At 31.0% G+C, this 12,437-nt stretch overlaps 1 protein-coding gene across 1 annotated transcript in view; it reads left to right on the forward strand.

Moving 5' to 3' along the window:
• Positions 1-2,214: 2,214 nt before the first annotated feature.
• The window catches only part of LOC145665180 (aldo-keto reductase family 1 member C1-like), a 36,815-nt gene continuing 26,592 nt past the window's right edge, over positions 2,215-12,437 (forward strand). Inside the window, exon 1 of the mRNA XM_081732464.1 lies at positions 2,215-2,480. Coding sequence (XP_081588590.1) covers positions 2,394-2,480 — 87 coding nt within the window. The 5' untranslated portion in view covers positions 2,215-2,393. The remainder of the gene's footprint in view (positions 2,481-12,437) is intronic.

The following is a 12,437-nucleotide window of genomic DNA, read 5'->3' on the forward strand; positions in this document are numbered from 1 at the left end:
TCTCCATCAACTATTTGTAACGCCAGGATTTTTTTGTGCATACGTATTCTTTTTTTGTGTGTGATATTTTTATCTATTTATCTGCATACAAAAGATATACACACATTATATATATATATACGTGTGTATATGTGAGTTGGTATATTTTAATCAATAATAAGTAACCCTAAATTCACAATTTTCATTCATTAAGAAATTAAGTAATTACTAGAATTTCAAACACATTTAGTAGCCAAACTATATTTTGAATTTTAAGCACAAACATTAAACATTCTCTTCATCTCCATCGATCGATTTTAAGAAATTCACAAAGAAGGCTTCTTCTGAACTTCAGTTAATGTTTTTACCCTAAGAAAATCGAAATTAAAATTACGTATTTTACTGTAAAGAATCGAATGCTATTTGTGTGGCCACATACAGAATAAAATTACAAAAGTTTACAATGTTTATTGAAAATTGATGCTGTCACCCATTTCTTATTGAAATTTCATTTCTTACCAATAGTATGAAATGTTGTAAACAGTTATAAATTTCCGTAACTGTTCTCCAAGTGCATTTGTATACAACCAAAGGTTGTTTTGTCAAGTTCAACAAAAAGTTCAAAATAAGGCTTTTGAAAACAGATCATACACATAATGGTCTCTCCAAGCAGCTTGATAAAAATTCAGCGTAGCATAACAACAAAAGCTATTTATCTTCTTTGTTAAAAAAAAGAAGAAGCTTGCTAAGGTAATTGTAGGGAGAAGCTGAATTCTCCTATGCCCGGGCGCTGCTCTTGCTACAGCTCTGATGAACACCGTGATTTAAATAGTTACTCTAATATCAACACAAAACTGTCTCCTCAATTACCTCAAGATTGTGAGACAACACAAAGCAATCTGTATATTCAATGGCGTCAAAATGGTGGGTCAACACAAAACAATCTATATCCTGCATCCTCAACTACCTCAAGATGGTGAGACAGCCCAAAACAATCTGTATTTTCAATTATCTCAAGATGGTGGGTCAACACAAAACAATTTGTACCTCAAGCCTCTTGATTGTGGATCAACACTAAACAATTTGTACCCTAAATGGTCTCTTAATAGTGGGTCAACACAAAACAATCTGTATCCTCATTTGCCTCAAGATTTCGGGTCAACACAAAACAGTCTTTATCCTCAATTGCCTGAAGATGGTAGGTAAATACAAAAAAAAATCTGTATTCTAAATTGCGTCTTGCGGTGAGTGAACATAAAAACAATCTGTATCCTAAAATTGAATGTCGATGCTGGGTCAACGCAAAACAATCTTTATTAAACTAAGTCTAATCAGGGAGAGGTTAGAGGGGAGCACAAATTATTTTTGTCTCCTCCCAAACAGAACGCTGAAGAGAATTTTTAAACTGACTCATAATTAGATTTGAAATTACTGAAATTACGTACCAAATTCAATTCAACTTAGTTGGTTTTACTCGTTTCTGTGTAAAATGATATACTACTTGATTGATGCACAAAATATATCCCATAACAGATAAAAATGTGTAAATCAGTAGACGTAATAAATTGGACTATGTATCATTTGTATTTTTAAAAACATTTATGTATTAATGATGAATCTTCATAGTCCTGATTTGTGTACAGTACTATTTGTCAGTATACGAGAGGGTCGGGGAAGAAAATGGTAAGCGCCACTTGCATTGCATTACATGGGAATGTTGAACTTTCTTTTTCAGTTTACTCGAAAGTTGGAAAATGTGACTTATCATTGTCTTCCCCCAAGGCGTTCACATGCACAGCATATCATTTGTAAAAGGAGATACAGCTCTATTCCAGATGCTGTAAATAATTAATAGATAAATAAGTTAAACAGTTGTGTGGTGTTTCTTAATACCCTTGTCATTGCCTGCCCAGTATTCATTTCTGTCCCTCCTACCTCCTGGGTATGGATCTGTATTTAAACCATAGTGATAGTTAAATGTAACCATCATAATAGGCATGATCACAGTTTGTTCTTTCTTCATCAAGGTAATTGGAAGTTTTCTTCTTCCTTCTACTGTATATTTAATATAGTTTGTCGTTTCTTCACTATGGTGATAGCTTTAAACCTTCCTTCTTCCGTATATTGTTAAAAATGTATGACTTTCACTGTATATTGGTGTGATAACAGTTTGTCTTTTTTTTTCACCATGGTGACTGCTTTTGCAAATTTCCTTCTTCTGCTTGCTAGAGAATCCAGAAAACTTGTCAGCCTTGCACAGGTGTTCGTCTCTGAGAAATTCATAAATGAAATCTGGTTGTTGTTCTTACCTGCTCTTTTTATCGGTATGCTAGGTGCCAGACGATATTGTGGAAGAAAATGTGGAGAAAGGATTGGAGATAGGTTATCGCCACATCGATACAGCTTATTATTACATGAACGAGACTGGAATTGGAAAAGCAATTAATCGCTGGTTGACCGATGGAAAAGGAAGACGAGAGGATCTGTTCATTACTACAAAGGTGAGACTAGACACTGCTTTATAGTCCATCAGCATACAACGAAAGAAATTGATTTCTTATTATTCATTAATAGATCTCTTAATTTAAGAACGAATATTTAATATATTTTCCTTATAAGATCCGGAACTACGTAATTTTCTCCTAAAAAACAATACCTATTTTGAACGCTATTTATTATAAAACATATTAATAAAATAAAACATTTTTTTTAAATCAATCATTTTTTTATTAATTTTGAAGATTGACTAAAAGTACGAGGGTAGTCTCAAGAGTATTTGATTTAACAAACAAAACAAAAAAAAAATATCTTGATTCTTCTACATAGTCTCCTTTTAACTATATACACTTTTCACGGGGATGTTCAATAGCTTCGATACCCTGTTTATAGTGTGAACCGTCGAGCTACTCAAAATAGCCATTAATCGCAGAGTTCACCTCTTCATTGTATGCAAATCTTTTACTACCGAACCATTTTTTCATGTTTAAAGAGAAAATAATCGAAGGGGCTAACTCTGGCGAATAGGGTAGGTGAGGAAGTAATTTAAACTTTAACTCATTGATTTTGTCCTTCACGATAACGGGTGTGTGAACTGGTGCATTTTCTTCATGACACAACACTTTCTTTATCGCCAAATGTGACCGATTTTCCTCGATTTCCTGACTCAAACGCTACAGTAATTTTGCATAATACACGCACTTGATTGCTTTTTCTTTTTGAAGATAATCGATGAAACTAATCGAAAACGCATTTCAAAAGCTGACGCAATGATCTTGCAAGCAAATGGAACTATCTTTGCTTTCTTTGGAGCCGATTCCCCCTTTCAATTCATTGTTTTGACTGTTTCTCCGTCCTAAGTATGGAGTGATGGATCCAAATTTCATCGACAATTATGAATCGACGCAAAAGCTCGGCTTTATTGATGGGAAACATCCCCAAACACTCGATTGAAACATCCTCACGACGCTGTTTTTGATCAATGGTGAACAAGCGCGACAGCCATATCGCGCCCAGCTTTCTCACGTCCAAGTTTTCAGTCAATATGCAATGTACTGAGTAGATAATTTTCAAAGAAGTAGTTTAACCAATCAGAGAGCGAGTTGATTCATTGGCGTTAAGAGAAGGTTATTTGACAATAGGTTTTTGTTTACAGGAATGTTATTTAACCTTGACGATATTTGTATACAATAGATGTTTTATTTTATTATATTTTATTGATTGTTTATATTATTTTGTATTGTTGACAGGAATGTTGTTTATCCTTGAGTATACACGTACGCAGGTGGGAACAATGGATGTCGCAGATGTGTGTACATGTAATCTTTTAAACGATTATTGTTGACAGAGAAGTAGTTGAAGAATGTGGTGGGTGGGGGTGAGAGAAGCGTATATTGTTTATAACATTTTCTATTGTGACAGAAAAGTAGTTCGACCTTGATTAGTCACGTACGCAGAGGTTTGTTTTGGAATTTCTAAGAAAAGCTTATATTGTTTGGGGGAGAGGAAGAACACAGGTGTGCGTTAAAATTTTTTATTGTTTCAGAGAAGTAGTTTGACCTTGATTAGTCACGTAGGCACAAGTTTGTTTTGGAATTTCTAAGAAAAGTGTATATTGTTTGGGGGAGAGGTAGAACACAGGTGTGCGTTAAAAGTTTTTATTGTGGACAGGATTTGCGTTGACCATATGCTTGAACAATAGATGTTTTTGGAATTTCTAAGAAATGCTTATATTGTTTTGGGGGAGAGGTAGAACACAGGTGTGCGTTAAAAGTTTTTATTGTGGACAGGAATTGCGTTAACCTTGACCATATGCTTGAACAATAGATGTTTTTGGAATTTCTAAGAAAAGCTTATGATTGTTTGGGGGGGGAGAGGTAGAACACAGGTGTGCGTTAAAAGTTTTTATTGTGGACAGGAATTGCGTTGACCTTGACCATATACTTGAACAATAGATGTTTTTTGGAATTTCTAAGAAAAGCTTGTTTGTTTGGGGGAGAGGTAGAACACAGGTGCATGTTAAAGTTTTTTATTGTTGACAGGAATTGCGTTTGACCTTGATTAGTCACGTAGGCATAATGAAGAATGTTTGGAGATTTCTGGAAAAGTGATTAAAAGGTAAATGACCATGTATTTCATAGAATTTTAATTAATTCCAAGAATTTTATACGAAGATTACCGAAGATTGCCGAAGTTTTCCGAATGATGTTAAAATTTCCACAACTTTCTTGAACTTTTACGAAGATACACGAACGATTTAGTTTGGGTGTTATAAAAATTATTTAGTTTGCTGTTTGAATAGCATTATTTAAACATTGTTCACATAAAAAGTAAAATAACTATGGAAAGTTTAATACAGTTACGTGAAATTGTTTTTGAATGTTTGAAAATTAATTTAAAAATTTATAAGATGATATTATCATATATGGATGATACTGAAATATTTTCGGAGAAGGACATAAGATGTAAATGTAGTGTAAATAAAGTAGACACGAACTGTATAAAGAAAGCAATACATGAGTGGAAAACAAAAGATATTTTGCTATGTGCTGCTTGTAGTTATGGATATTTTAATGAAATGGAACATGAATGTTTATTTCTGGATGAAAACGTTATGAAATCACGAGTAAAGGATATTATGGAAAACATAGATGTGGAAGAAAATATATTTTATACGTATGCGAAATCACATTTTATCGGTTTGCTAACAAGAGAATCGTTTTATAACACATACTTTAAATTATTGAAAAGTGAAGTGTTTTTAAGTGATCTTGTGGATATTCTTCTTGATAAAGATAAAAGTAAAAGTGCTGAATAAAAACGAATATTTTATGCACATAAGTAAAATTTTGGTGTTTTTGAAAAAACGCGTTTAAACATTTAACGTTTGCAAATATTTCATAAAAGAAGAAGAAACTTTAAATTACTAGTAACTATATTTGTATTACGGAAGAAATTAATTTGTGTGTGTGTGTGTGTGTGTGTGTGTGTGAAGTTTATACAAAATATTATTTACAACACTTGATGTCAGGCAATATTATTATCAAATATTTTAAGAAGAAATGTTGGAAACTAATACATGTTTAATACTTATCTTTATATTTATTTTCTTATATTATTTGATACATAGTTTTATTTCATATATTTGTATTATATTAATTTTTCATTTTAGTTTAATTCATCTTAAGAAAACATTTAAAGAATAAAATTATTTTGAATTAAATATTATTGCAGACAAGAACACATTTGAAGAAATGTATAATTAAAACCTTTGCGAGTGTTATAATATATAACACGAAAGAATAAATAATTAAAATTTTCGGAACATTTTTAATACGCTCACACAAAGTGTTCGAAACATTTTAACAACTATTTTTAAAACGTTCACACATAGTGTTCTGAATTTGCAAAAGCAAATGATCCAATTTAAAATAAATAACACGAAAGAATAAATAATTAATATTTCGAAACATTTAACAACGAGTGTTATATTAAATAACACGAAAGAATATATAAACGGAGTTTACGTAGAAATCATTTAATGGATTATACTCTTTGAGTATTCTTATGGACTTCTACAAGAAGCATACCAATTAAAATTGCACAGGAAACGATCTAACTAAAGTTATATAGGAAAGGAAACATGGAAAAATTACATTAAGATTTATATGAGTTTTACATAGTTAAAATTATTTTGTGTAGAGTTTATATAGAGTTAGTATCACTGTTTTACAACTTAAGATTTTTTCCGCTAGAGTGCACTAGTTGTAAAGAAAGAACAAACGATTTTGATACTTTGTTTTAGTTGTTGAGAATATTTTCTTGTTAGAACACGTACTTTTTTGTGGTGTTAAGAACCGTGTTTTGTGCAAGAATGAATTGTGCGTGTGATAAATCAAGTATTGATATTAATTGTATTAAATTAGCAATAATTAAATGGGTACCGAACAAAGTGTTACTTTGTGGAGCATGTTATTATAATTATTTATTCAAAAATGACATTAGACATATGTGTATGTTGAAAAGCAAAGAAGTGTTGGACTTGGAAGCTTGTAGTATTTTATTAAAAGAAGATACATGCAAAGAAATTATGAAAATCTATATGGATTTACACAATATCCATAGTAAGAAAGACCATATTCTTACACAATGCATTTTTAATAATCTTTATGAAAGCATTTTATTTCATGTGGTAATGTCTGATTCAGATTTTCCAAGACTTATATTTTACATAAAGATGTTTTACACGGAGTGTACAAGAATACAAGTAAATAATTTGAACGTCGTAGGACGCATGCGCAGTCGTTAATTGCGTGTACGCATGCGTATTCGTTAAAAGTTTGTGCGCATGTGCAGACTTGTGATTGTGTACATAGGAACATTACTTAAGTTAACAGTATTCGTGAAGATGTGTAGTAAGCGAGTATCTGTTTCTGAGTATATCTCTCCAAGAGAGAGACAGATTGAGTGTGAAAAGCATCAGAAAATTATTTATCAACACCCATGGGATCCTGATATTCCTGAAGAAGAACAAGATAAAGTGAAAATACTATATCCTACGCAGGAAATAGAAGATTCGTTTAGAAGATTTTATCGATATGATGATGAAATCCATTTTGAAAAAGTGTTTCCTAATACACATATTGAAATTGAAGAATTAGACAATGTGAATTGTAAGTGCAATCGTTTTAAAATAAGTGATTTGTGTGTGAAAGAACTTTTTCAGAATTATCAGCTGAGTGAACCATTACTGTGCTTTCCTTGTTCAATAAGAATACCAGACGAAAAACTACATAAATGTTTGTTAATATTTAATAATAGTTTGAAAGAAACTGTGTGGGAATTTTTAATTCAGAAGAAAACTCGTGACATAGTGTTTGAACTTTACATACAGAAACACTTTAGTTCTTCGGATAAGAATTATAGAAGAAACAAAACTGTTTTAAATAGATTTAATTTAGCATATGAATCAGTTACGTTTTCAGATTCATATATTTGTGATTTAGTTGAACTGTTTTTAAAGAAAGACAGAGATGTGTTTGCAAAACAAATTATGTACGTATGAATGTACTTTTCTTTCTGTGAATGAACTGTGTGTGCTGGAATGTATATCAAGATGGAAACCGGAATATAAACTTCTGTGCTACGGGTGCTATCAAAACAGCCGCATTATAGATGAACATGAATGCATTGTTTTAGACCGTGAAATGTTGTGTTATAATGCATGGCGTGTTATGGTGCAATCAGATACGTTTGATGAACTGTACAAAGTCTTTTCTTCGTATCATGAGAGTGAAATTGACGATTGGACATTTGATTACGCTTTATTTAATATTTTATTAAAGAAAAACTACATCAATGTAATTTTAGAATTTCTCTTGGAAAAAGATTTCACTTATAATTTTTAATTCATTTCTTTGTTTGTTAGTGAAGTAACTAAATGAAGTGAAAGTTATATATTGGAAATATATATTACAATTTCAGACAGAAAAAAATCTCTATTATCAATGACATTTACACAAATTCAAAATTAAAATAACTTTTTTTAATTACTATTCATAATATATATATATATATATGATACTTTATTACATTTTTTATTTGATATATGTAATCACTATCTTATATGAAAAAAATAAATATTATATGAATAAAAATATTTTAGCGTTGTTGATTTCTTTAAAATCATTTAGTTTATAATTTTTATATGCAAACACAGTTACTATGTAATTTAGTGCACAGATGTACTTACTTTGTAATCTCGTACACTTAATTTTAATTTTGCAGTAAGTTTCATTTAGTTTATAATTTATATCCAGATACGCTTACTATATAATTTTTTATTCAGATACATTCAATTTGTACTCTCGTCCCCAGCTACATTTAGTTTGTAATCTTGTACCCAGACACATTCAATTTGTAATCTCGCACCCAGGTGCATTTAGTTTGTAATCTTGTACCCAGACACATTCAATTTGTAATCTCGCACCCAGGTGCATTGAGTTTATACTCTCGTACCCAGACGCAATCAATTTGTAATTTCGTACGCAATTGCATTAAGAAAAATTTCGTATCCAGACGCGTTAGAATTTTGTGTTTATCACATGATAAACTAGTAATTATTATAATTTGTAACTTAAAGGATAATCAAATATTAATTTCATAAAATAAATGTTTTTTCAAGCGTATAACTAACAACAACATGTATAACAGAAACAATTTATTAAGAAGTTCACACCGTAGCTGTTTTACCGAGTATGCTTTGGCATACGAATCAATAAAGAATTACTATTTTTTTCGAACATTTTAGTATGCTCACACGAAGTGTTCGAATCATTTTAACAACGAGTATGCTCTGACATACGAATCAATAAATAATTAGTATTTTCGAACATTTTAGTATGCTCACACGAAGTGTTCGAGTAATTTATTACGAGAGGTTAAATAAATAAGGAGTTTTCGTAGAAAGCGATTCATTAAAAAGATACGAAAGAATAAATAATTATTATTCTTCTAACGCTGTTGTTCCTACAAGAAGAGTAACAATTAAAATTACGTGGCAAACACAAACAAGTGAACAAAAATATAAGCAACGATATACCTACTGACTGAAAAATAATACGTTGTGATATAAGAAAAAATAAAACGTATTGCTTAATATAAGAAAGTTTGCTTTGAAAGAAATGTTAAGGTGTTACATTAAGAAAAATTCAAAAGGATTATTATAGGTATTATAATTTTAGCGGGGAAAATTTCAGTTTAGTTTATTGGTAACTGACAACGTTACTTACCGTTTTCATTTATATCGACTTTCCCCTAAAACATTTACATTAATTAGAAAAAGAAGTCATATTTTATGATTTGATATACATTATAAGGTAGATATTTAATTTGTACAGTATAAACAACACGCATATTTTTATGTTGTGAAAATTTTTTTTTCGTTTGCAGCACAGATGTATCGTATAGTTTATGATATATAACGAAAACGAAGTAAAAATGTTTGACATGATGTTTACTATACAATATATACGCATAACAATACATATATTTACTATACTTAAATATAAAATATAAAAGGTACAAATATATGTATGGCGCAAGAAATGAACCGTTAAGACTCATACAAACTGCTAGGGTGTATATGTACAATGATGTACTAATACTTTATTATACTCACAGATCTCCTATACTTTATTATATACTAATATAAATCGTCATGCCAATACTAATTGATATATTGTATGTTTGCTTTGCGTGATATGCTTTATTAGGTAGGGTTTAAAAATGTATGAATATGAAGTGGTTGACTTCATATATACCTACCAATCCTATTTGCTATACATAAATAAAATTAAAGTAAACTATATGGTAGACATCGGGCATACCACCCACTGCACGTCAATGCATGTATTATGTAGGGACCCCGATGTTTTTATTTTTAACATTACAACAAGTGTATATTGTGAATGCTATTTTTTCTTATATAATTGTATGATGAGTATAACATATTAGGCATTTTGTTGACACCCAATGCTTTTACTATTCAATATGTATTTATATACAATACTGTGTCACTTAGCATTCCTTCACATTTGACATTTACTACATTTACTAAACATTAATTAATATCTATGATTCCATACACAGAGCATGATATTAAGAGAAGATAGTCTTTAATATACAGTATGTAATTGATAACGATAATGTATCATTTATGTAGAAAAGTTGGCAATACTAATTATTATTTGTTTGCTAATCGGATGCATGGCACTAGTGTGTCATGGCATGGCACAGCCATGGGAAATTTGGGCGCGTTGTTATACGCGAATTCTGCACGCGGGGCCGGGCGAGTACGGTTTTACGTTAATACCCTTGCCAGACGCACGCGGTACCGGTTAGTACGGTTTCACGATTATACCCACGACGGGCGCACGCGGAGCCGGTGTGTACAGTTTTACGTTTATAGTTGCGCCAGAAATATAAATGCATATGCGGGAAATGGATTTACATTATTATGTGGTTGTTAAGTAATAATTCGCAATATTTACCTGTCTTACACACATCTATATATCTAACACCTGTAATCCGTATATGTTTACACTGATGTTTCCAATCTTACTTACAAACATTAGAATATGTAATGTGCAAAATATTACTGTATGATTCCCCTTATTGCCTTATAATTCCATTGATATGACAACATTTTGTGCCAATTCTACTCAACCGATCTATTTTTTAAGTATGACCACATTTGAACATAATACTACTCACTTGACTCATTTTTAATTTTGAAATTAATATTTTTAATTCATATTAGTGACTTCATTGTAAATATAGGAATTAACAGGATATAATTTGTTCATTGAAATATGTTTATTTTTTACTAGTTATATTTTTATAAAATAGGACCCTATATTCTTTAAGTATTATGTTATATACATTCACTTTTGCTTGTTTATACTGAAAAGAAAATTTCAACTTTGGATTCTTTAATCATTTTGCTCGTACTGTATATGTTTATCACTTTGTTTCAATAATTACTGTTGTGCTGCCAAAATGTCTTGAGCCGTGGCAAAAATGCAGACTAACGCTCACACCCTCACACATCTACGCGTTGAGCCAATAAGAGTTTAGCTGTTGCTAAGCGAAAGAAAGCGAGTGGAATTCCTTCAACCGATAGCAGCGCTTGCAACGGAAGACTATTTTTAGACTATCTATAGACCATTTTTGCTCTCAAAGCTTTATAATAAAGGTTCAGATTACTATTGATGTAATATACTATGTTTTATCTCACTCATATTAATTAATTGATTAACTATGGAATACAAAATAGAAGAAGCTACGCATGGCGTAAGTTTGGACATGTGTGTAGAGAAGATATTTAATATAAAATATTCCCATATTAAGTTGCATTCTCTCATGAAATAAATTTGTGATCATTTTTGCACTGCACGTACAGTACAAATGATTCTTACCCGGTTCCCGAAACAAATTCCACTACTAATGTAGCTCTCTCTCTCTCTCTCTCTCTCTCTCTGTATTTTATGGCGTATCTACATGTATTTGAGTATCTGTAGCTTGTTTTTACTCTCTCTTTGTATTTATGACGTATCTGCTTGTTTTTTGAGTATCTGTAGCTTGTTTTTACTCTCTCTATGAATTTTATGGCGTATCTGCATGTTTTTGAGTATCTGTAGCTTGTTTGTTGACATCCTTTCTGATTGTTTTTAAGTATCTACACGTCCCTCTCTTTATCTCTCTCTTTGTCTCTTTTGCACGTATCGTCTGTATGTGTTTTTCTCTATCTATGTATTTGATGACGTATCTGCTTGTTTTGAGTATCTGTAGCTTGTTTTTACTCTCTCTTTATGTATTTTATGGAGTATCTGTTTGTTTTTGAGTATCTGTAGCTTGTTTGTTGACATCCTTTCTGATTGTTTTTAAGTATCTACACGTCCCTCTCTTTATCTCTCTCTTTCTCTCTTTTGCACGTATCGTCTGTATGTGTTTTTCTCTATCTATGTATTTGATGACGTATCTGCTTGTTTTGAGTATCTGTAGCTTGTTTTTACTCTCTCTTTATGTATTTTATGGAGTATCTGTTTGTTTTTGAGTATCTGTAGCTTGTTTTTAATCTTTCTATGTATTTTATGGAGTATCTGATTGTTTTTGAGTATCTGTAGCTTGTTTTAATCTTTCTATGTATTTTATGGAGTATCTACATGTTTTTGAGTATCTGTAGCTTGTTTTTTTACTCTCTTTACGTATTTTATGGTGTATCTACATGTTTTTGAGTATCTGTAGCTTGTTTTTAACTCTCTCTATGAATTTTATGGCGTATCTGCATGTTTTTGAGTATCTGTAGCTTGTTTTTTACTCTATCTATGTATTTTACTGACTATCTACAAGTTTGAGTATCTGTAGCTTGTTTTTGCTCTATCTATGTATTTTATGGCGTA

The sequence above is a fragment of the Thermobia domestica genome, chromosome 11 (genome assembly GCF_964235325.1).
Source record: "Thermobia domestica chromosome 11, izTheDome1.hap1.1, whole genome shotgun sequence".
Taxonomy (NCBI): Eukaryota; Metazoa; Arthropoda; class Insecta; order Zygentoma; family Lepismatidae; genus Thermobia; species Thermobia domestica.